Source organism: Ambystoma mexicanum, chromosome 4p (assembly GCF_040938575.1).
Source record: "Ambystoma mexicanum isolate Mex_15411 chromosome 4p, UKY_AmexF1_1, whole genome shotgun sequence".
Lineage (NCBI taxonomy): Eukaryota > Metazoa > Chordata > Amphibia > Caudata > Ambystomatidae > Ambystoma > Ambystoma mexicanum.
Genome location: NC_090927.1, coordinates 57,002,399 through 57,026,730, shown reverse-complemented (window position 1 = coordinate 57,026,730; position 24,332 = coordinate 57,002,399). Strand labels below are relative to the sequence as shown.

General features: G+C 48.7%; 1 protein-coding gene across 1 annotated transcript in view; it reads left to right on the top strand.

Moving 5' to 3' along the window:
* The window catches only part of LOC138452990 (zinc finger protein 879-like), a 171,212-nt gene that overhangs the window by 55,999 nt on the left and 90,881 nt on the right, over positions 1-24,332 (top strand). Inside the window, exon 5 of the mRNA XM_069605376.1 lies at positions 16,052-16,165. Coding sequence (XP_069461477.1) covers positions 16,052-16,165 — 114 coding nt within the window. The remainder of the gene's footprint in view (positions 1-16,051; positions 16,166-24,332) is intronic.

The following is a 24,332-nucleotide window of genomic DNA, read 5'->3' as shown; positions in this document are numbered from 1 at the left end:
CTTTACATGCCCTGGGAGACAGTAGTCAGTCCCAGGGTAGGGAGTCTATGTTTGGGGGTCGCTACGACACCCCTGGGTTTGTTTGTTTATTTATTTCTATAGCGGTCCGGACCCAGGAGTATAGGGGCGCTTAGTACAAGGTTACAAGGCACGGTACAGGGTAATAAACAGTGAAGCTCGAACAATTTAAATAGCAGTTATATACAGGCAGTGAGGGTGAAAGCACGCAATAGTAACATAAGTGAGGAATAAACAGTCAATACATTATATAGCTAGGTCTGACTTCAAAGTTGGCTATTTGTCAGAAGCCACCCAATGACCAGTTTCCTGAATGACTGGAAGGAGTTGGATGTTTTTATGCTCAGTGGCAAGGAGTTCCAGAGTTGGGGGGCGAGGACAGTAAAGCTCGAGCCTCCGGCTCTTTTGGAGTTAAATCTAGGCACTGTAAGGCATAAGGTGTTGGAGGATCTCGTGGTTCTAACGGACGGTTTCATGGTGAGTTTGTTGGTCAGGTATGGGGGTGCTAGATTGTTGAGAGCTTTATACGTCAGGCAAAGTGTTTTTAGGTCGATTTTATGTTGGATGGGTTACGGCACGGAGGGTGCTGTGTAACCCATATACCAAAAACACATGAAGCCCTATGGGGTAAAGAAGCCCATAAAACACATAAAAAGTCAAAGGAACACCTCAAATCATGTCTAAGAATGGGAGGAAAAGAGTCTCACTCTTAGCAGGAGAAAAAAAATAAACCCCAAAAATCCAGCAAAGCTCCTGGGGGACTCACTAGGTTTGGGAAATTAGCCTTTACAGAGAATTCTCCCTAACAGTAAGTTCCTTATCCTGGGAGGCCATCTGGAGAACGTGTAGTTGCTTGAGCTGGTGTCTCACTTGAAGTTAGCTTAGCCTCGTGTTGTGGCTTATAATTCTGTGATCCCCCTCACCCCCATATCCTCTATTGGGTGTTTCCCCAATTCTCACCTCTCATTCATCCAGTGAAGCTGGTACGTTTTTCGGCTTATACTGCATGAGTTTTTGTAGCTGCATGCGTTGCAATGAAAGCTCAGTCCCCTTGGCCTCTCAGGTCCTGAGTTATGGTGTGACGTCTTCATAGCTAATAGTATGGGGGACCCCTGAGGCCACTTGTTTTGCCTGGTGCAGTTCACCTGGGGTGCGATAATTTCCTGGTAGGTTTTTAGATGGAGACTGGAGGCACCCTTATACCTTGGCCTGTCGGGGGCGCCCCTCTCAGCATTTGTTGGTCTTCTTGTTGTTGGCAGGGGGTCCTCGTACTCTGCGGCGGCCCTCTGCCCGGGTCCAGGATTTCAGGGTTTCCCGCGGTCCCCTTCCATATTAGGCGTGGCTTTATCAGATTCGTCGTCCTTGGCCTCGGGGTTCATAAAGCTTTCTGCTTCTCTTGGAGAGAAAATGTGCCAGGGCTTTCCTTCCATATGAAGGTGAGGGCTGTGGGGAAGCTCCAGCGATATATAATCTTCCTCTCGCAAAGCCATTGAGTCACTGGTTTCAGGACCTTCCTCTTTGTCAGTGTGACTTCTGCCAAGTCCTGATACAGGGATATTGCGGCATCTCTGAAGTGTATGCGTGCAGTGCTCCTGGCCTCACGCATTATTTCTTCTTTGACTCTGTAGAAGTGCACCCTTAGGCGGGGAGGCAGCGCTTTGCTTTGACTTTGTTCTGTACACTCTGTCGAGTTGAAGCGGGGCTTCGTCCTGGAGGGTTATGATGAAGCGGAACGGGTCGTTGACATTGGCCCCTAGTTCCTCATCGGGGATAGATGTAGGGATTCCCCTCAGGCGGATGTTGTTGCGCCTGGATCTATTTTCTGCATCCTCTTGTTTGGCCTCGAGAGTATTGAATCTGGCCTCTAGCGCTGTGAGCCTATCCGCCCCCTCTCCAATTTCAAAGTTTTGTTCATAATGTGGTTTCTATTTCTTCTGTTCTGGATTTGGATGGGCTCTGTGCTGCTGGTATCTTGTCCCTTGTTTGTAGGGTTCAGGACTCAGTGTCTATTGTGTTTGTTGTCCGTTTGCCTCCGTGCACAGTTTACAGGGTAGCAGGCCGCACCCCTACTGCACCTTCAGCTGGTAGTGATGAGACTGCGAGGTTTCAGGTGTTCCCTAGGCGCTGTGGGGAGTTCTGGTACTCCAATGTTCGGAGTGAGCGGATGGCTCCACCAGCTTTAGTGTTCACTTTTAGGGTACTGAGGTACGAGTTGTAGACAGTGGTGGATACAATGAGGCGAGATTGAGTTGTCCCATCCAGCTTTGATGGGTCATTAGTGAGCCAGGCAAAGTGATGGGGATCCTATTTTAAGGGAAGTGCCAGTTCACGCAGCACTGTGACTGTGTTCCCCCCCCCCCCCCGGATGTTGCGGCCGGAGCCGCCTTGCCCTCTGTTGATCGGTCTGGTAATTTTGGAATGTAGAGTTTTTGCGTGGGAGGCCCTTGAGTTCTGCCAGTTCAGGAGGAGGGTGTGGGGATCCTGGGTTCCCTCCTTTGTGCCCCGGCTGGTGTTGCTGGAGTTATGGCACCACTGCAGAATTTTTCCCTGAGGGTTGTATGTCACCATTCCCCGTGATCTGCAGCACCTGTGTTGCCTGCTACATTTGGGAGTCTATGGGCTGGGTTGGAGGGTTTCCGTTCTCTAGGGCCTGAGCCCATCTGGGCCTTTAGCTGTCCAGCTGTGGTGGGGGCTGTTGTTCAATCCCTTGTTGTTGCAGGCATTTGTGAGCGTCACAGTGGGTTAGCGGAGCAGAGAGGACCGGGGGGGATGCCCCGTATTATAATGGTTGGCTGCGTCCATTCGGTGGTGCGGCAGGTGCTGCCCTACCTTGTGCTGTGGCTCCGGATTATGCGCTTGCTGGGCCCAGGCTGACACCCTCCCTTCGCAGTTCGATGTGGCTGGTGTGACGGCCAGGCCGCTTGCGCCGATTAACTGCGCTGGTCTAGGACTCCGGACTTGGGCGAAGAGCTGCGTGGCGTACCGGGATGGGTTTTTCAATGGCCGGTTCGGTGCACCGCGTCTCTTTGCTGGTGTAGGTTTTTGCCGTAGGATAGGTCTGAGCGTTGTCCAGAATGGTACGGATGGTGTGGATGTTCTGGACATGCTGCTCGTCGTTCAAGGATGGGGATTGTTGTCGGGTCTCACTGGTGCGTTAGCGGAGCCTCCCCCTAGTTTTCGTGGGCTGCTGGGGTGGTGGGAGTTTGGCAGGGTCTTGGACTGCTGGTCCTCAAGGTGACTCGTGGTACTCCTCCCTTGGGGTCTAGTTCAAGTCGCTGTCGTCCCAGCTGCCACTTTTCTGGGATTCTCACTTTTCCAGACGGGTGCAGATTGTTATATGGGGGGGCCACAGAGATGTAGTTGTCCCCGGGGGCCTCTATGAGGGTTGCGTCGGAGCCTTGCGCTCACTTTCCGCTGGATTGGGGATTTGCTGCTGCTTTTGGGATAAGGTCTTAGCGGGCGGTAAAGATTTTTGTTGTCTGATCTCCCCAGGCTCCCGCGTTCAGACCTCTGGAATGCCGCAGCTTCAAGACCGCTTTTGCCGATGTGGATTCGAGACCCAGTAACCTCTAGGGGCCGCTCCCAATGACACGCTGCTGTGGGCCTCTGCTGTGCTGTCTGCACTGCTAGCTGTGCGCCCAGAGTGGCTTTCACGTAGGTGTCGTGTGGTGATGCGGCCTGATGCAGACGATGGTCTGCTTCACTGGTAGGGTTGCTTGAACTCCAGGAGCTGGCTGTGGGGATCTAAGTGCGGGCGCCCGATCCTGCTGCTGCTGGCGTGATCACTTCAGCTGAAGGGTTTAAGTGAGGATTGCTTCCAGAGTCTCAGTCTCATTCCTCCTTGGGGTCAGTAGCTATCTAAGTGGCCGTCTCTGCTGGCCGGTTCCAGCCGTAGCACTGTCCGCCATTTTGTGAATGCCACGTTTACTGCGGCCCGCTCCGAAGTGAGCTCAGTTCAAACCCCGGGTTCCGGACCTCCTGGGATGTTGAAGGTCGATCACCAGGTGCTGCGGCACTTCAGCAATTCAACTCGCCGTGTATGTTTGCAGAAGATGCGCTTTCACTGGGGCATTACCGCTGGACGCGTGGCACCGGTTGGGAACTCTCACAGAGCCAGTCTGACTGCCATGGCTCCAAGCCACGCACCTCATAACCAGCATATTTACATGAACTACTTGCTCCCAATTCTGGTGGATTTTGCAGAGGGGTACTTACTCCTGGGCGGTGACTTTAATCTAGCCCCTGATCCAGCTTTGGATAAGTCTCTGGCTTTGGCTGCGGGTGACTATAAACGATCCCTGGCTATGATGAAGTTCCTCAGAAAGTTGGACGTTGTGGGGAAGGCGAAAGAGAGTACACTTTCTGTTCTTATGTTCATAAGGGGTTCTCTCGCTTCAACCTCCTGTTGGCTTCTCCCTTTTGGTTCGTCATGTAGTCAATACTAATATAGGTCCTATGTTATTTTCGGATCATCTGCACGTTTCTCTAGATTTAAGCCTCCCGGACACTCAGCCTGAGCCCAGATGCGAATGGCGCCTTTATGACCCAATCCTTCAAGATGCTCTCTTGAGATCCGAGATCTCTAACTATTTTGAAGAGAATAGGGGGTTAGGGACGAGACCGGAGGTAGTATGGGATGCTATGAAGGCGGTGGGGCTCATTAGCTAAGCAGCGACCAATTTCTCTGCCAGGTCCCACAGTAAGGCACTTTTGGAGGCCAAGGTGTGAGAGTGCGAACTTGCTCATGCACGAGTTGAGACGTGGAAAACTCTGTGTGAGATCAGGCTGGTTAGGCCCAGTTTAGAAGTCCTTATGGCTTTGAAAACAGCCAACTCACTAATGTGCACGGGGCAGTCATACTATTCTCTCAAATAAGGCAAACAGATACCTGGCGTATATGCTGAAGAAACAGAAAACTAGAAAGAGTGTCCAAGCGAACAGGGATGGCAATGGGGTGCTCTGATTCTCAGAGGCTGAGAAACTTGAGACCTTTGCCGAATTTTATGAATCCCTATTACGGGCTGAGCGTTTGGAGTTAGACTGTCAAATGGCCTTTTTGGAGGGCTCCCCGCTGCTAGGCTTCGGAGGATCAGAGCGCTTTGATGGAGGCTCTGATTGCACAGGGTGAGGTGGATCAGGCAATTGGTGCTCTTCGCAGGTGGAAGGCCTCTGGCCTAGGCAGCTTCTCCACAGCCTTTTACAAAAATATCCGGGCACAGCTCAGGGGCCTTCTTGCCTCTCTGTTTAATTTGTTTTTGGACTCCAAGCTAATGTGAGAAACCAGAAGGTGCCTCACCCACTAGTCCCCGGGGATCTGTCAACCACGTGGCTAGGACACGGCCATCGCTTTTGGATTCAGTTCCTTGGGGTGGACCAGTGCGGGAGGATCACCTGGATGAGGTGTCCCAATACAATGTTCAGGCAATTACTGCTCATTACACACACCCGACTTCCATCACACTTCCCCACACGGATAAAAGGCGGGGCACGAAAGCACACTGAGCAAGGCAAAGCACACGAGGAAGCAGCACGTCCAAGATGGCGGTTTAATACAAGGAGAAAGACGGGCGAGACCAGAAAGGGTTGCAAGGAGGGAAGTGCCCTTGACGTTTTCAGACCGTTACGTTTGTGAATCTTGGAAAGTGAACCTAAGACCGGGGACTAAAGCTGAAGAAACCTGCATTGTGTGTCCGAGGTACCTGGGGCTCAATAACGAAGGCGGGGAGGAGCATTTTCTGCCATGGTACTGTCCTTGGCCCCTACAACAAAGCAGAGCCAGTAAAGATAGCACAGCCAGTGAATCAGATAGACTGATACAAGATCAGCCTGTGTTAGAACCAAGGTTGCAAGCGGCAAAAATGTAGTTTCTAAATCAGTAAAGACCCTTTTTGGATGGCCCACAGACACAACCTACACCTTCAGGCGACTTCAATAGCTAGGGTGCTGGGGATATTAATATCTTACTGTAGGCATTTAGAATACTATTATAAGTTGGTAAAAGGAAAAGATTATAGAACAACAAGAGACCACAAATATTCTTTTTTTTTTTTTTTAATTCTCTTTATTGAATTTTTCAACAACATTAAGCATCCCCATAACTCGCCCCTCCCCTCTCCCCCAGGTGCTGCTCCAAAGTCTCTGTTGCTCCCTGTCACCACAAAGTGTCTGGTCGGGGTTATTCCAGGTCCAGAAGTCTTAGACTTTGCGGGCGCCACCCGATCCTGAAATCGTCTCTGAGAAAGGAAAGGACTTCACCCCACTCTCCCGCTAATTTTTGTATTCTGTTGTTCATTGCGTAGGAGGCCCATTCCATCGCTACTATCTCCCAGACTTTACGCAGCCAGTCTTGAAACATAGGTATGATCGAGCTTTTCCATCTCTGGGCTATGATTGTCATTGCTGCCAGAGTGAGCATCACCCTCACTCTTTCCCTGCCCCTTGACCCCGCCGACCCTTCTGCTGGCCTAATAGTGACCATTCTGGGGGTATACCTCCCTCTGTCCCAAATATTTGTTCCATCGCCTGCTTGAAGTCTCCCCAGAACGGGACTATTTTTGGGCATCGCCACCAAATATGTTCCGCAGTGCCCTCCTGGCTGCATCCTCTCCAGCAAGTTGCCGATGATTCAGGCTAGATCCTGCGTAGCCGAGCTGGGGTATAGTGCCACCCATATAATATCTTGTACCAGGCCTCCCGGGTTTGTGAGGCTCTCGCTAGTTTGGGGACCTTCTCCATAGATTCTCCCACTCTGTCTTCTCTATTTCCCTGCCCAGAATGTTTTCCCACCGTCCCATCTATGCCCATTGCGGTCTGGGGGTGGCCTCATCCAGGATCTTGTAAAGCTGCGAAATAAGGCCTTTCGAGCCGTCATTGGTCATCAGGAATTTTTCAAAAGGGGTTGGTGTCCTAGTGGCCGCCTCCTTATTTATGGGGTGTAGAAGCCAGTGTCTAAGTTGTGAGTATCTCAGTCGTTCACCTTCCCCCAGTGTAAAATCCTTTTTACACTCTACAAAGGAACTGATCTCCCCTCCTATAAACATGTCCCGCATCCAACGGCAGCCTCCCTCCCGCCAGTTCCGGAATGCCCCTCTTTCCAGCCCTGGGGTGAAGTTTTTGTTATTGAAGATGGGGGTGAAAGGAGACGGGAAGGTTGTAATTTCCTTCCGTTGGACCAGTCTGTCCCAGTTATCTGCTACTAGTTTAGTGATCGAGCTAAGGTACATATGGCCCGGACGGTGCTGTCTGGGTAGCTACAGAACCTCCCAGTTCGTATCACGTGACTGCTCTGTCCATCTGAACCCAGTGTTTTCCTTCCCCCTCTCGCAGCCATTCCCTGATCACCCTTAGTTGGGCTGCTTCATAGTATTGACGGAAGTTGGGAAGAGCTAGTCCCCCCCCCTTTTCTTGGGGCCATAAATTGCATCCTACTCACCCTTGCCCTTTTTCCCTCCCATATGAACTCATTATTTATTACCTGGAGCTCCTTGAAGAAGCTAGCTGTGACTGCTTGAGGGATAGCCTGGAAGAGGTAGAGCAGCCTCTGCAGGGTAACCATTTTAAGTGCCTCTATCCTCCCCAACCAGGAGATCCGCAAGTTCCGCCACTTATGGAGATCTTTCTTGATTCTTTGCAGGAGTGGGGGATAGTTTGCTACGTACCATCCGCGTAGAGCCGGAGTAATTTTCACCCCCAGGTATGTAATTCCCCCCGGTCGCCAGGCAAAGGGCGTCGTCCCCTTCAGCTCCTCCCTCTCTTCCCTTGCCAACGTCAGGTCCATCAATTCAGACTTGTGCATGTTGATGCATAGTCCGGATGCTTCCCCAAAGTCTTCTAATAGTAACCTGGCTTGCGTACTCGACTCTATGGGATTGGTCAGGGCGAGCAGCATGTCTGCGAAGGCCGCTACCTTGTGGTGCCTGCCTCCAAACGGTATTCCCTGTATTCCTTCCGATTCCCGTATTGCCTGCAGGCGGGGCTCCAAGTAAATTGCGTACAGCAGGGGTGATAGGGGACATCCCTGTTTTGTACCTCTTTGGAGTTGGAATGGTCTAGTTAAAGACCCATTTACCACCACCCTCGCTCGCGGGCCCTCATAGTTCGCATTGACCATCTGTAAGTAAGCACCTCCTAACCCCATCTTTTCCATGGTTTTGAAGAGGAAGGACCACTCCACCCAGTAAAACGCTTTTTTAGCGTCTAGGGACAGGAGTGCTGCCGGTGTGCAAGTCTTTTCTACCTTTTCCACTAGGTGAGCCACCCTTCTGATATTGTCCGCTGTCTGCCTCCCTTTTACGAATCCCGCCTGATCCTGATGGATCAAGTCCGGGAGAAGCCCCTCGAGCCTATTCGCCAGGATCTTGGTGTAGATCTTTGCATCTACGTTAATGAGCGCTATTGGCCTATAGGAGGATCTTTCGAGGGGGTCCTTGCCCTCCTTCAGAATCAGAGAGATCTTGGCTTCTTTCATTGACGGGGTGATTTGCCCACTATCTAGGAAGGAATTGAAAAGGTAGGTCAGGTGTGCAACCAGCACTCCCGCATAGGTCTTATAGAAGGACGCAGTGTACCCATCGGGGCCGGGGGCCTTACCCGCGGGCAGTTTCCGAATAACCCCCCCTCACCTCCTCCTCCGTTATCTTTTGTTGTAGGCCAATCTGGGCATCCCCCTCAATTTTACGTAGGTTAACCCTTTCCAGGAATTTCTCTTGAGCTTGGCCGCAGGGGTGCTGTGAGGCATATAAGGTCTCATAGAAATCGGCCATGGCCTCTTGGCTATCCTCTATTCGGGTAACCCTTTCCCCCCTATCTGAATTTAGCGCCGTGATTGTGTTTCTGGAGGCAGCTCCCCGAAGGAGGCGAGCTAGCAGGGCGTCTGCCTTATTCCCTCTTGCATAGAATTTTTGCCTCACAAAAAGCATGGCCCCCTCCGCTTTTTTGGTCCTAAGGATCCCCAATTGTCCTATTGCCCTCCTGTAGTCCTTCTGGTTAATCCTACTGGGGTTCGCCACTACCCTGCCTCTCGCTTCCTCAACTTCCGCTTCCAGCCGGGTCTCCAGGGCCTGTAGCTGTTTTTGCCTCTGTGCCTTAGCTGCTATAATTTCCCCCCTCAGCGTAGCCTTAAATGCGTCCCATCTTATATCTTCCCTCGTGTCCCCTCTCTCGTTATTATCGAAGAACTCTCTCATCTTGCCCTCTACCTCCTCTCTTACCACAGGGTCCCTCAGCAGGTGTTCTGGGTATTTCCAGCCCCACAGCTCCCTCCTCCTCTTTCCCAGTTCCAGCTGCATCAACAATATTATATGGTCTGCTATTCCCATGGGCCCCACCTCTATCTCTTTGACCTTACCCACCAGGTTGGCTGAGATCCAGATGAAATCAATTCTGGATTGGGTCCCATGGACTTCAGAAAGGAATGTGTAGCCCTCCTCGTCCCCCCCCTCAATTCCCTCCAGACGTCCCTCAGGGCTATGCTCTCCACTTTGTCCCGGAGGTCCGCTGAGGCTACCACCCCTCCCCCACGGCTTTTGGTCCCTCCTGACCTGTCTTTAATCTTGTTCCAGGCTATATTCAGGTCCCCCATTATGATTATCTGGCCTCTTGCCCAGTCACCTATTTTCCCCATGAGATCGCAGAGGAAGGGGTCTTGCCCTGTGTTGGGTGCGTAAATCACCCCTATTGTGTACGCTTCTTCCGCAATTGTGCCTTTTACCACAACAAACCTACCCTCCTTGTCCCTTAGGGTGTCTTCCAAGCGGAAGTTCACCGTGCCCCTGATGGCCAGCGCCACCCCCCGATTTCGTGGGACCAGATGCCTGAAACACCTGATCAAACCCTCTCAACCTTAAGCGACTCTGGTCCTTGCGAAGCAGATGTGTCTCTTGTAATCCCAGAAAATCTGGTTTTCCCCGCTTCGTAAATTGTTCCAGCTTTTTCCTTTTCAGCGGGGTATTTAGGCCGCTAACGTTATGTGTTACCCACTTGAATTGTGGTTAGACATGTGTCCCGCCATTCAAGACCCTCCGACAGTTCCCCACTCCCACTCATTTGCCCCATGCTTGTTACCTGGGTTTGTGGGCCACTTCTGGCTCGTCCCTCGTGCAGCACCTGAGGATCCCTCCCCCCCTTCACCCCCTTTCCCCCACCCCCCCAAACCCTAAAGACCTTAAAACTTGGTCCTCCCGCGTCCCTCCCCCCCCAGGCTTCCTCGCCCCTGAAGATCCCATGATGTTTGCTCTTGGCACCCTCTCCCCTCCTTGTACACAATACTGCCTTTGTGTCCACCACCCCCTGAAATTATTCAAGTACCCGATTAGTTCTCCTCTGGTCTAGCTCACTCCCCGGCCGCTGTCTCTGCATCAGTTCCCTTCCTGGGGGGCCTCCGCCGCACGGGCCTCCTCCTTTTCACCTCCCCGACCAGCGACCATTCCCATGGCCTGGCTCGGGCACCACTCCTCGATTCCATGGAGCCGCTTGGGCCCGTCACCCTCGATTCCTCAGCCAGTTCTTGGTCCAGTTCAAGTTGAAGTAGGTCCGCGCCTTCCTGCATCGTGATTATCCGCTTCTGAGAACCAGCCCAATCGAATACAAGTCCAAACAGGAAGGTCCACTTGTATCTAATCCCCTTTTCTTTAAGCTTCAGGGTGAGGGGGCTCCATTGTCGCCTCTTGAGCAAGGTGCAGCTGGCGTGATCCTGGTACAGCTCAATACGATGATCGTTAAAAAATAACGGCTCTTTTTGTCTAGCGGCCTTGAGTACTGCCTCTTTTTGAGCGTATCGTGTAAACGCCGCTAACACGTATCGCGGCCTAGACTTCGGGTTCCTATTGAGGGATCCCACTCTGTGAACCCTGTCCAGTTCGATCCGATCAGGGGAGGACTCGCCCAATAGTTCCGCGAAAATTGCTTGAACCGTTTCCTTCAGGTCCCTATCTTGCACCGTCTCCGGCAGGAGTTTCAACCTGATGTTGATCCGTCGAGACCTGTTTTCCATGTCTTCCATTCATATTTCCAGGTTCCGCGTCGCCATGTCGAGCCTCTCGATAGTTTCACTGTTCTCCGTGGTCTCACTGCCGATCTCCTGCAGACCTTTTTCGACTATGTCTGTTCTCTCCCCCAGTTGACCCACTTCCTGCTTGATTTCGGTCAGTTCTTATTAGTTGGAATTGTTCTTGAAAGGTTTTCCCCAGAGATGCTTGGAGTGAGAGCAGCTCCCCGTGTAGGTCTTGGCGCGAGATCTGGGTAGACGCCTCCAGGGTCTCGCTGTGCTCCAGCTCCGTACTCCCCCCCCCCCCCCCCCGCCCCCCTCCCGTGTGGCCCTGTGGTCCTCGGTTGCATCCTTGCTTGCCCAGAGGGCCATGAAGGGGCCTGAGGCATCCGGCTGCAAGTGGCCTCCTTATTGGCCTTGACCTTGTTTTTAGCCGCCATATTTGTAGCTCGGAGGACAACCCCCCCTGGTGTCGGCGGCCATCTTGGAATCCGAGACCACAAATATTCTTAAGCAGGCAAATACTTTTGGATCCCCCAAGAAGAGGCATTCAGTACAACAGGCTAAGCCAAAGTCAATAGGCAAAAGTCTTAAATAGGATGAAGCACTTCTGGGAGGTAAGCAGAAAAAGTCTTTGCACAATGTTTTAGAAGTCTTTGAAAAAAAGAACAATCAAATATAGGTCCACAAGCTGATTAGACTTGTGAGAAGTACAAGATGCAAGCCACTCTACAGTGAGAGATAAGTTCTCTCAGACTTTACACTGCGGTTCCTGGCTGTTGAGATGGACTTTTCTTGCTTCTGGGGTCGCGCACTCTGTTGAGGGGGCTCGGTCTCGGTCAGTCCTGCTTCCTGGGAGTCCGGAGTATCTTCCTGGAGCTCTAGGGCAGCTTAAAAGCAATGCACACAATCTGGTGTTCCTCTCCCTGGCTATACGGTTTCCAGCAGCAACTCTGGAAATTCAACTAGCTCCGAGATCTATGTCCAGGTGGCTTACTTTGGGGTTGATTGATCCCACCGACTCAAGGGGAAAAGTCGTCCTTGCAGGGGCTTCTCTGTCGATACGAATTTGGAGTTTCAGCACAGCAGCAGGGCTTCACTGGGCAAACCAAAGGTCCAGGAGTTGTAGCAGGTGTCCTCTTCAAGTTCTTCTTCGGTTCCTTCGTCCAGTGGTCGACTCTGCCTTCCAAGCCAAAAGCTTCCCCTTTTATACAGCTCTCTCTCATTCATTCCAGCCTAGTCAGTTGGCCAATCACCACAGAGTGCATTTGGGTCTCCTAGGAGACTAAGCACAGGGAGTTTCGGGCACCTCCCTCACTTCCTGCCTACCCCAGACACCCTGGAGCCAGAGGCGGGCTTCACTCGTGAATCCTGCCAAAGGCAAAGCAAACAATGGGACCAAACCTGGTTTGGCGCGCAGAGTAAATTTCAAGAAGAACCTTTCCACAAAGAAATGGCCAAAAAAGACGACCAGGGGCTTTTTGACAATAATGGCACCCTTGGGTGCTTTACTGCAGCTGCAAATGCAGCCCCCGGTAAAGGCACACCACAGTAGTTAAAACTAAACCACTTCCACCAGCCATTCAGTGAGAAAAGGGTAACATAAACAATGTTACATGAGAAGCTAGACATGAGAAGTAATCCCTCCAGCATCCTATTGTAAGATAGTGTGTGCTGGGTCTAGAAAGTTTCAAATGTAAGTAAAGTCAATTTCACTTTACTGCTCTTGGAAACAGTAGTTTATCCCAGAGAAGGTATTTAAACCTTTGGGAAATCTGAAAGACTTCCCTGTGCCACTGCACTGAAGGTGCTGTGTGGCACAATGCAAAAGATGATACCTATGGAGTTTGTCAGACTCCACAACCAAAAGAAACAAAGAGGTAAAAAATCAAATTAAAATACATGAGAGAGTGGGACAGAGAGTCTCGCTCTCTACAGGTTAAAAAAATAAAGTCCTCAAAATCCAGCAAAGTTTAGGGGGTCTCTAAGGTGGGGGGAATTAGCACAATTCTGAGAATTCTCCCTAACAAACCGTAGGTCACCCGAGAGAGAATATTCTCTGAGCCCGGAAGATGGGGATCCACAGTAGCAATCCTGATATAAAAGGGATCCAGGGTGAATCACATGAATTAAGTACTTATAAGAGGAAAGGAACTTTTTGTTTTGTTTTGGTACATCAGGCTGGCTGAATCAAGAGACTTTGATAAATAAAGAGAGTTGGGCCCAGAAGGCCCTGATGCTGGTAATCAAACTGTATCCTCGTGCTGAAGAAGCTAGGGTGTGTGCTTTGCTCGAGTGAACAGCCTTGCTGAAAACATTGGTAAGGGAGGCCAAAGGCCTGAACATCCTGACATACTATTTTGTGAACACTTCTTTCTTTTTCTTGAACACTATCCCACACTATTTGTATTTAGTGGTAAGGATTGGCAATATTTTCTTTTAGTATAGGCCCTTTTATTTTGACAAGACTCCACTATTTGATGGTCGTAGCTTGCTCACATCTGTGAATTTAGGATAAGACCGACTTTTATCACACCCTTGTTGAAGTTCAATGGACACCATGAACTGTGTCACTTGTCTGTCTTACTGTTGATACGATGCCTTCCTTGCAGTAGTCACACAAACAATGGGTGAATATTACCTCTCTTACCTCTCTTTAAGGATGCCGCTCTTCGCAGGTCGTATCGCCTGATATCTCATCTCAATTTAGAGGCAAAGATCTATGCAAAGGTATTAGTCCCAATTCTGATGGGCTCCCTCCATGTCCTCATCCACCCTGATCAGACGGAATTTATAGAGGGCCGCAGCACACATGATAACATCTGTTGAGCCATCAACGTCATTGAGCTGGGGTGAACGTGCAGGATTCCTCCGACTTTGTTGGCACTCGGTGCCGACAAGTCCTTTGGCAACATGTTGGAAGAGGGTAGGTCTGGAACCTTTGGACTAGCTGTATCACAAGGTGTCTCCTTTAACGTTTGAAGAGTGTAAAGCCACAATTTGCCTTCCTGAGGGGGAGCGTTTAAGGTATTGCCAACTCCATCACTGGATCACTAACTCGATGGCTCGCGAGGCAGGCACAAGGCCCCCTTTGGCTCTCGAGCTAACCTTACAAGACGGTTGGATATCTAAGAGAATTACTAAGATATATAGGTTGCTGGACAAGTCAGATTCCTCCTAGTTATGCCTATAAGACTCAATGGAAGCGAGACCTGGGCTGCTCTATTTTTGAGGAGACTTGTGGGCATATTTGGCAGAGGGCGGCGACTTCGTCTCAGTGCATCACAAACAATTCTGTCGGTGGTACTTGCACCCTATTCGTCTCCATAAGTTGAATGCAACACCCTCTTCCCAGTGCTGGAGGGGGTATGACCAGGAGAGTGATTTATATTTGCATATGTGGCAGACTTGTAGAATGGTCCACACCTTTTGGCGCGAGGTATTCATGAGATTCACTCAGGGACCACCACAGGAGTATCTGAAACCGCTGGGCCTTATGGATTTGTGCCGTGGTTCCGGTGGAGGAATCCCATGGGCCAAGACCAGTTCACAGTTTCAGACTCTGTTCTGGATTCTGGACACTTGGGACACACTGACTACTGGATCACCACCCCTGCAATGATGTCCGAGACTGCCCAGGATGCTATGCAGGCAGCGAACAGCAATGGCCACTTCAAGAAAATAGCGGAAGGTGATGCTTGCAGCCAAAACGCAGCATGAAACTGGTGGTAAACTCTTCTTGTTCCATAAGAGTATGATCTTCAGAGTCCCAAGGCTCAACTCAGGATGGCTACCGGTGCAGCAAAGGATCTCAGGAAGATGTCTGGCTAGTCCACATGATGGTTCAGAGACTGTCCCGAAGGCTTCCAGTGGCTGGACCTCCAAGCAGAGGTCGGAACTGGTTGTTCCTACTCGTCCAAGAGCGATGAAGGTATTCTGGAGATCTACAGAGAGGCAGGGCTTAGCCGAGCAATTGTAGAAACGCCTGCTGGTGATTTTCCAATCACAAGGTCTGCAGTAGACTGCTCTCCTTCGTAGGGGTTGTGGCTTCAATGTTTATCTGTTTAATGGTTGCAGGAGACCCCCTTTTGTCCAGGATCCAGGCGGGAGTTGTCCTTAGCCCACCAATGGCAAGGATCTGCACCACTCAAACTGGCAGGGGCCATCCAAACCTGGACAGTTTGCCACTGCATATGCCCAGGAAAAATGCACAAATGCATAAGTGTACATGACTATAAAATTAAACAATATATAAGTATCCACTGCCACCAGCCCATTCCGGACACATCATACAAGCAACCAGAAAGTTACTAAACGCAATATTATGGGGGCACAAAGTGTGTATACCACACTTAACATAAGGTGATCTCTTCATGTAAAAATAAACAGAGACCTTTAGCAAAGAGACCTTAACTATGGAGAATGGAGCTCTCCTGCACTGATAGGCAGAGGGACTGATCAGTGCCTTCAGAACAGAGGAGCTTACCAGGGTAAGTGGAGCAACATGGCTTGACTTGCATCCAAAAGCGAGGAAAGGCTCAATACAATAGCACAAAGTAGGGTGTCCCTGATGTCTATGTAGGGAAAGCAGCAAAAAGAAAAACCTTTCCTAAAAGTCCCTAACCCACAATGTCCCTGATGCTGCAGTATTGAATGGTAACCCCTACTTTCTTTACCTTGCTTAGCTGATGAGGATAACCGAAAGACCCTGGCCTTGTTTTACTAACTTCCTTTGGTTTTCTTTCTCTTGCTCTCTTTCATAAACATTTCTCCCTCCCCTCTCTCCCTCGCTCTATCCTCATCCTCTCTACACTTTTCTCTGTCGCCTCCCCAGACCCTTTCCTCGCCTCTCTCCTTCTTTGTCCTGATGTTGCCACACTCTCTCCTCCTGTTTCCTCCCTCTACTCTTCTTCATCACCACTACTAATACTTTTACTCTCCCACAATTTACACCATTATTCACCCTCTCGACCCTCCACCACCTCTCTCCCTCACCCCCCCCTATTCCTAAAACAATTCTAAAGTATGAATTTGTTTGTTTTCTGCTAGGCTACCCAGTCCTCAATCCTGACATTTTTCTAAGGATTAAACAGGAGGTTGAGGAAGATGCCTGTTACAAAGAGTCCCCAGAAGCAAGACACCTATTTAGTGATCTAAACACAAGTGAGTTTGAAATCATGTTTTCTTGTGTAGTAGTGCTGGAAAATACTATATTTACTGAATAGATCTTTCATAAGATTTCTGGTGCTTTCCAACTATTTGTCGTCTTCTTGGAGATGAATGTGGAATCATTTATGTGATGTAAGAACAGCCTACAGTGGTCATACGAAAAGAAGCCAGTCAGAATGCTCAGTGAGTTAAAAGCTTGCTGCCGATATTGTTTGACCTGTCATTCTTATTGGGTTGATACATTGTTTCTCCTTGAGTTTTGTAATATTAAATCCTAGTATGAACGCTGAGATGGCATGTTCTGTAGGAAAAAGACACTTTTGTTACCAGTAGTTGTAATGCGCGGAACCAGATCATGATGATCTAGAATATCTGCAGAACTTGTTGTTTGATGTCACCCATATCTATGTTCTGTTCAACCACAGAGCATACCGCTGTGCGTTTTTCAATGCAGCGGAAATGTAAATGTGTTTTCCCTTTAACCCGAACAGGATTGAGAATGCCCAGTCTTCAGCTGTTTTCTTTTCCCACCTTCCAGTCTATGGGAGCATTTAGTTGTCCTTCCAGGAGATGGTCAATTTTGAAATCTCTGCATAATGGAGAGAGACTTTTTATCGGCATCTGTTTAAGAAAGATGACAGCCTCTGACATGCCCAACAAATGCCATGATTGCCTGCCAATTGCCTACTGACAAAATAGCTGTAAGACTTAAAGTTCTTCTTGAAGTAGATGCAGGGATCAGAATAAAGATTTGATGAGTAAGAGCTAAAGGCAGCTGCTGGGCATGAGGCGTCTCCCACTATGCAAGGGCTATCCCTGGAGAAAGAGGAACCAGTACATAGTTTGTCATTAGTTTGACTTTTGCATATGAGTCACATCCTTCGTGTACATTATATATTCCCTATTGTGCCTTAAATGTGGTGTACATGTGACGTAATATGCCTTTATGCACTGTAAGGGTGCAGAAGTAAGGCTTGGACACAAGCGTGACATAGTTTTGGTTATTAACATTTATTAAACAGTAACTGCACATGTTAAAATCACACTCTGACTGCCCGCAACTCTGCACTGCATAGACCTGCACTGATTTAATGTAGTGACTTAATGCTCTGTCATCCTGTGTGAATACGTTGATCTCAACTGTACTGGATAAACGACACTTAGAGTGCCTGAAATCTGGCCAACTCTTAACTGCTTATCCATGCATATTAGCCAAAACGCCATATTCCGCAAACTTAGCTGTTCACCTTCTGCCTTATTGCCCCATATTGAATTTAGCGGCTTGCTCATGTATTCTAGCCAAATTGTGGAATTTCGAACCTAGCTGCTCACCCTTTGTATCCTAGCATTACTGCCTTATATTGAACTTAGCAGCTTGCTCATGTATTTTAGCCAATTGTGGAATTTCACACCTAGCTGCTCAGCCCTTGTATCCTAGCATTACTGCCTTATATTGAACTTAGCGGCTTGCTAATGTATTTTAGCCAATTGTGGAATTTCAAACCTAGCTGCTCACCCTTTGTATCCTAGCATTACTGCCTTATATTGAACTTAGCGACTTACTCATGTATTTTAGCCAATTGTGGAATTTCAAACCTAGCTGCTCACCCTTGTATTCTAGCATTACTGCCTTATATTGAACTTAGCGGCTTGCTCATGTATTTCAGCCAAATCGCGGAATTTTGAACATAGCTACTTTACCCTTGCTTCTGGGTTAACTGCCACACTTCAAAGTTAGTTGTTTTCCCAGGTACTGCGCCCAATCCGCCTGGCCTCATTTACGCATTAACTCGATGTATACTGACCTCACCATCTAGCATGTGTCTATTCATCACTAATGTGGTTGTCTACCTCCTGATTAGCCTCAATCTTGCTTTACCAACCAAGATGGCTCCATACTTACCCAACTTGCCAGCCTCTTCCAGGCCTATTACCCAAGTACCATACCTATACCAAAACGACCCTCAGCCACTGTTTCTACCCAATCACCCACGCACCACTCTAGAAAGGAACCTAGGACTCAGAGCCAGACTAGCAAAAATCCATGAACCGCTCGCCCGCTCATTGCCCTTCACACAAAATTCTAGAACGTCATCTCTCAGACTCAATCCCCCCACACAAATTTAGTGACCCACTACAAAACCTTCACTCTTCACCTATCCATAACTCCTCCACCTAGAGCACTCCTGAACCTACACAGGACAAGCGCCATTCTACCATTTCAAAATATTCAGTCACTACTCCGAAAAACCCAGTCTGCCCTAAAATTAAGGGAGCCTTAATCAATGCAAGATCGCTAGTAGCTCATGCTATAGAAATTGCAGACTTAATCCTTACTGAATACCTTGACTTCCTGGCCATCACTGAGACCTGGTTACACCCAGCAGCAGGTCCTATGCTCATGCTGGCAGTCCCAGACAATTACTCTATCCTAAGACAGGACCGCCCCAATTCCAGAGGAGGTGGTGTCACCATCATCCATAAGTGCAGTCTCGCCATGAGACTAGCTACCTTTAGTGATGCCCCCTCGTGTGAAACACTAGCAGTTAAACTACCACTCACTAACACCCAAACCCTCAACATCTACCTTATCTACCGCCCACCAGGCCCTATTGGCACCTTTGAGGAAGATCTTAACGCTATACTATCGAATAACCTCAAAAGCTCCACCCAAGTTCTCACATTAGGGGACTTCAACCTGGGCTACAACAACCCGAATGACCATCTCGCCAGCACCACAGCTAACACGCTTACTGAACTAGGCTTCGTGCAAAGATGCCTGACACCTACGCACGTAAAAGGCAGAACCCTCGACTGGGTGGCTGACTACAACTGTCTAGTGAATCTCATAAATACTTCACCCTTAGCCTGGACAGACCACCACCTGGTATCATTCATGCTATCCACTGACAGACCTCCACCCACACCCATCACCAAGGCCCCAACCACTCTCACCAGAAACAAGAAGAACATGACAGTAGAAAGACTTATCCCTAACTTACTTCCCTCACTTAACACACTTCCTGACAACCTGGATCTCGAGTCCCTGGTTGAAGAATATAACAAGATCATGGCCACCTCACTGGACCGCATCGCCCCCCCCCTTAAACTTAGATCAAGCAAACCAAAAACGCACCTCAACAAATGGTTCACACCGTTCCTTAAAAATCTTAGGCAGCAAAAAAGAAACTGCGAGGCCATTTGGAAAAAATCCCCGTCAATCTCTAACGAAACCAAATTCTCCAAACTAGCTGCACTCTACAAAAAAGAAATGTACCTGGCCAAACGAGCGTCCTTTGACTCTCGCATATCTCAAGCTAAATCCAACACGAAATAACTATTTTCCATCCTTAAAGAAATAGAAACCCCCATAGCACCCCTTGACACGTGCATCAAAGACAAAAACTGCTGCTCAGAAATACAAAGTACCCTAGCGAATAAGAGCGTGACTCTTCAAAGTAAAATCGCCAGCAAAAGAGCTACCCTAAATGACACCCTCAACTCAAAAATTCCGGATAAGCCCATGCCCACAGACTCCACCAGCTTCCAATTCTCTAAAGTCAACATACTGGAAGTCGAAAAAATGATCTTGTCCTTGAAACCGTCTAACTGCCAGGGCGATGCTGCCCGTGATCTCTCCCCTTTCATCACTAAATTAATAAACGCCTCCTTCGCCACTGGATCCATCCCCTCCAACATAAAACAATCCTGGGTACTCCCACTACTGAAAAAACCTACACTTGACCCAGCCATACCCACAAACTACCGTCCTATAACAACTGTTCCCTTCTTACTAAAGATTTTGGACAAGATTGCCTACGTACAAATACAGAAGCACTTGGAAGAAAACAGGGCGATGCTGCCCGTGATCTCTCCCCTTTCATCACTAAATTAATAAACGCCTCCTTCGCCACTGGATCCATCCCCTCCAACATAAAACAATCCTGGGTACTCCCACTACTGAAAAAACCTACACTTGACCCAGCCATACCCACAATCTACCGTCCTATAACAACTGTTCCCTTCTTACTAAAGATTTTGGACAAGATTGCCTACGTACAAATACAGAAGCACTTGGAAGAACACAACCTCCTAGGATCCAGACAATCTGGATTCCGTCCCCAACATGGGACCGAAACCGTCCTCATTGACCTGAAAGCACAGATCGATCGACAATGGACAAGCGGCTCTACTCCTCCTCCTCCTCGACCTATCTGCAGCTTTTGATTTGGTCGATCACTCTATCCTGTGCTCACACCTCAGCTCACTTTTCCACTGAAGCCATCACCTGGATTACATCCTTCCTCAATGGTAGGACCATGAGGGTCTTTTCTCCCACAGCGGCAACTGACCCTATACCCATCACCTGCGGTGTTCCTCAGGGCTCTTGTGTCTCCCCTACACTATACAACATATTTAACAAGCCCCATTTCGATGTTTTGGATCATTTTGGTATCACCTACACTAACTATGCAGATGGTACCCAGATTCTCCTTCTGCTTTCAGGAGATAATGGAAAGGATTTGGCCTTGCTAAATAGGGTGTACATTATCATCCAGGCATGGATGGCCACTCATGGACTATGCCTGAATGATGATAAAACTGAGCTCATCATTTTAGGCACCACATTCAGCATTAAGAAACTTGGACCTGCCTATAATTCCTTCATGATTGATGGGAACAACATCAAAGTCGGACAGGAGGTCAAAACTCTAGGGTTCTACCTAGACTCTTCTCTTTCCCTCAAAAGACAAGTGAGTTCTCTTGCATTCGCCACAGCTTATAGGTGTAAATTAATCCGCGCAGCCAAACCTTTCCTATCTAACTCCAGCTGCCTGACACTTGCCAGAGCCCTCATACTGTCTCGCCTCGACTATTGCAATGCCATGTATTTGGGGTCATCAAAGGCCACCACCAGTAAACTGCAAACCCTCCAGAACAACTCTCTCAGAGCAGCACTGGGCATCTCCAGAAGAGAGCACATCACAGGATTCAGCCAACAGAACAACTGGCTCTCCACTAGAGATAAAATTCTCTTAAAAACGGCATCTCTCACCCACAAGTCCCCCAATAATGCTGCCCCTATCTACCTGATCAATAGATTCCACAGACAATCCACCTTAAGACCTGTCAGAACTATCTATAAAGATTGTGTATCTGTTCCCCACTACAAACCGGCCACAACAGGGGGTAACAGCTTCCCAGTAAGAGCTGCCAAGCTTTGGAACTCGCTGCCCCCAAGCTGACCTACCCTATCAGAACTTCCGATCCAAGGTTGTCTCCTGGCTGAAATTAGGGTCCCACTAGGATATGCAATGCCCAGCGCTACATGCACACACTGTAACCACCTGTGCCCTTGCTCACTTGTACATTACGGTCTTTTAATATGACTGCTGACTTGATTTGATTTGTATTTAACTTTATATACCTACCTTTTGTATCATGTATATTCTCTGTGTATTTTAACCAAGCTTTGAAATTTCTTAAATGCTGAGCCCTGATACCCCCGGGTTCACTAGCGCATTATAAATAATAAAACAAACAAACAAACATAAAAGGGTTGGAAAAACGACTTCTCTGTCCCTAAAGCTAAGATGGGATTCCCTGCCTCAAAGAAATCTATGGAAAATGTCAGGATGTCAAATAGTCCATGACTGTGGTGTCACAAAACCCTAATTAGGGCCACACCACTTTTAACTAAATCTAAATCTAATGTGCAAGGATGCTATATTCTCAACTACAGTATTGATGAAAGTTCTTTGCCAATGAAAAGTTCCCAATGCCTCAGGTTGTCAATAAACAAAGCAAATGTTCCTTTTCCACAATGCAATATTCCAATGGCCATGGATTAGCTCCTTCCCCCTGGATTCCTCCTTGTTCTAGTTCACAAGTTGGGAGCTCGTCTCCTCCTTAGCTGGTTTTCTTGACTTTGCAGAATAACACAACAGAAAACGTCTTTAGACCAATGGAAGTATTTTCCAGACCCTGGCTACTTCTAGACCTTCAAAGGTTACAACACAATGTTCACTCAGCCAGGGGAATTGTCTCCAGTTCCCTGGACTTTCCGAACTCTTCCAGTGATGCACAACCAATGTTCCCAGGTTTCCTGTGAAGACCTTTCATTTGTTCACAGAAGGCTTATGTCTGGTTCACTCTCCTGCCAAACATACCCCAGGGAATTATAACTGACAGTCTATGCAAATCTCCTCTTTTTAATCTCCTTGTGTCCCAGACCCCTTTCTTTCTTTTTTTTTTTTTAAATATATCTGGTTTATTGTTTTTCAAACACAAAACAACACAAATACGAGTCCCTCAGCATTCACTTCTTTACAGTTGTTTGTCCCATTCTGTGACCGCAAAAAGACATTTTATATGTTGAAAGTTGTAACAAAGTGTATCGCAGCCCCACATCCGTCGACCCATGTTGTCCATTCTGGATCAGTTCCCAAATTGTGTGGCTTTGGCTGGTCAACCCCGTGCCGCGTAAACCCAGTGCTCCATTGCTGCACACATGTCCACATCTGCAACCCAATGGGACACAGCCGGGCCCTCAGGCGAGCCCCACCGCTGCGCTATGTTGCGTTTTATTAGGCCAATTGCAGTGAAAAGGAATCGTTTTTCCCAGCGGGTGGTAGTGTCCTCGTCCGCGATGCCCAGTAACAGGAGTTTGGGGTCGAGTGGTACCGTCTTCCCCAGGGCCTCAGATAGATGCATGCAGCAGAGTCACCAGAAGGACTGGATCCGGGGACTTTCCCACAATATGTATATGAAGGAGCCCTCCTCTCCTCCGCATCGCAGGCAATTCGGGTCTGGGGCACGGTTCCATCTATGCAGGGCGACCGTAGGGTAGTACACTCTATGCAGGTTCTTTAGCTGTATTAAACAGAGCCTGGAGCTAATCGCAATTTCTATCGGGGTGCATTAGGGCCAATATCCAATCCTCCGGGTCAATGTTTCCCACTTCAATTTCAGGTTGGTTAACTCCGGAGTGGTGAAGGCCGTAATTGCAGCATATAGAGTTGCCATGATTTAGGCGTGTATACATTCCACCCAGAGGTTGCGCTCTAGGTGGGTGTTCTGGGGCAAATCTTCGAGCGCAGGCAAGTGTCTATTCAGTGCATGGGTTAATTGCAAGTAATGAAAGAAATGAAAATACTCTGTTTATGGGAGTCTGAACTTATTCTGTAGCATTTGAAAGGTGGCAATTTTACCCTCTGACAGGATACCCCCCCCCCACTACAATCTTTGCAGCAACCCATTTTGGCCACCTCAGTAATCTTCCCAGTTCTGCAAGGTTTGCGTTGTTCCACAAGGGTTGCATCTTTGTCACCCTTCCCTCCCATCTAATATATCGATGTGCCTTTTTCCATATCATAACCATGTGTTGCCATTGTCTGTGGGTGGGGGGGGGGCTTGACAAGGGTTGGTGAAGCCCTTCTCGCGGTGTCATGTTTTGTTGTCCCAGTCTTTCGGCTATGATGTAGGGCAATGTCCCATCTCCATGAAATTTGTCGTTGATTACTGACATTTAGCTCGCCCAGTAGTAGGTCTGGATTCGTGGTAGCCCTATTCCCCCTTCCCATGCCGACCTCTGTAGTGTAGCGAGGGCAATATGGGGGTGTCCTCTTCCCCATAATAGCTTCCGTAGGGTACCATCTATTTGTTGAAATTCTGCATCTGCAACTAAGGGAGGTGGATTCTGCAAGATGTAGAGGAAATGTGGGAGTGCCAGCATCTTGAAGAGCGCCACCCTACCCAGAAGTGTCATGGGAAGGGCCATCCCTTGTGACTGTCTTTTTTTAATATAATGGTTTTGTAGCTTGGGAAGGGCCATCACGAACCTACTAACAAGTGAGTGCAGATTATCGGGAACATATTTCCCAATGTTTCGCGAAAGCAGGATAACCATGTAGTGAAAACCCTCCTGCTCAATCCGATGTGGACAGCTCAGTGGCATCGCATAATCTCCACCCTTCACCGGGAAGAAGACAGAATTTCCCCATTGACTCTCAATCCACTAAACTTTCCGAAGCGTGCCAGCATCTCCGTGACCATCGGGCAAGACCGGGCTGGGTCGGCCAGGTATATTAGGAGATCATTGGCATATAAAGAGAGTTTATCCTCTTTTCCGTCCGACCAGGGGAACCCCAGCCATGTGTCT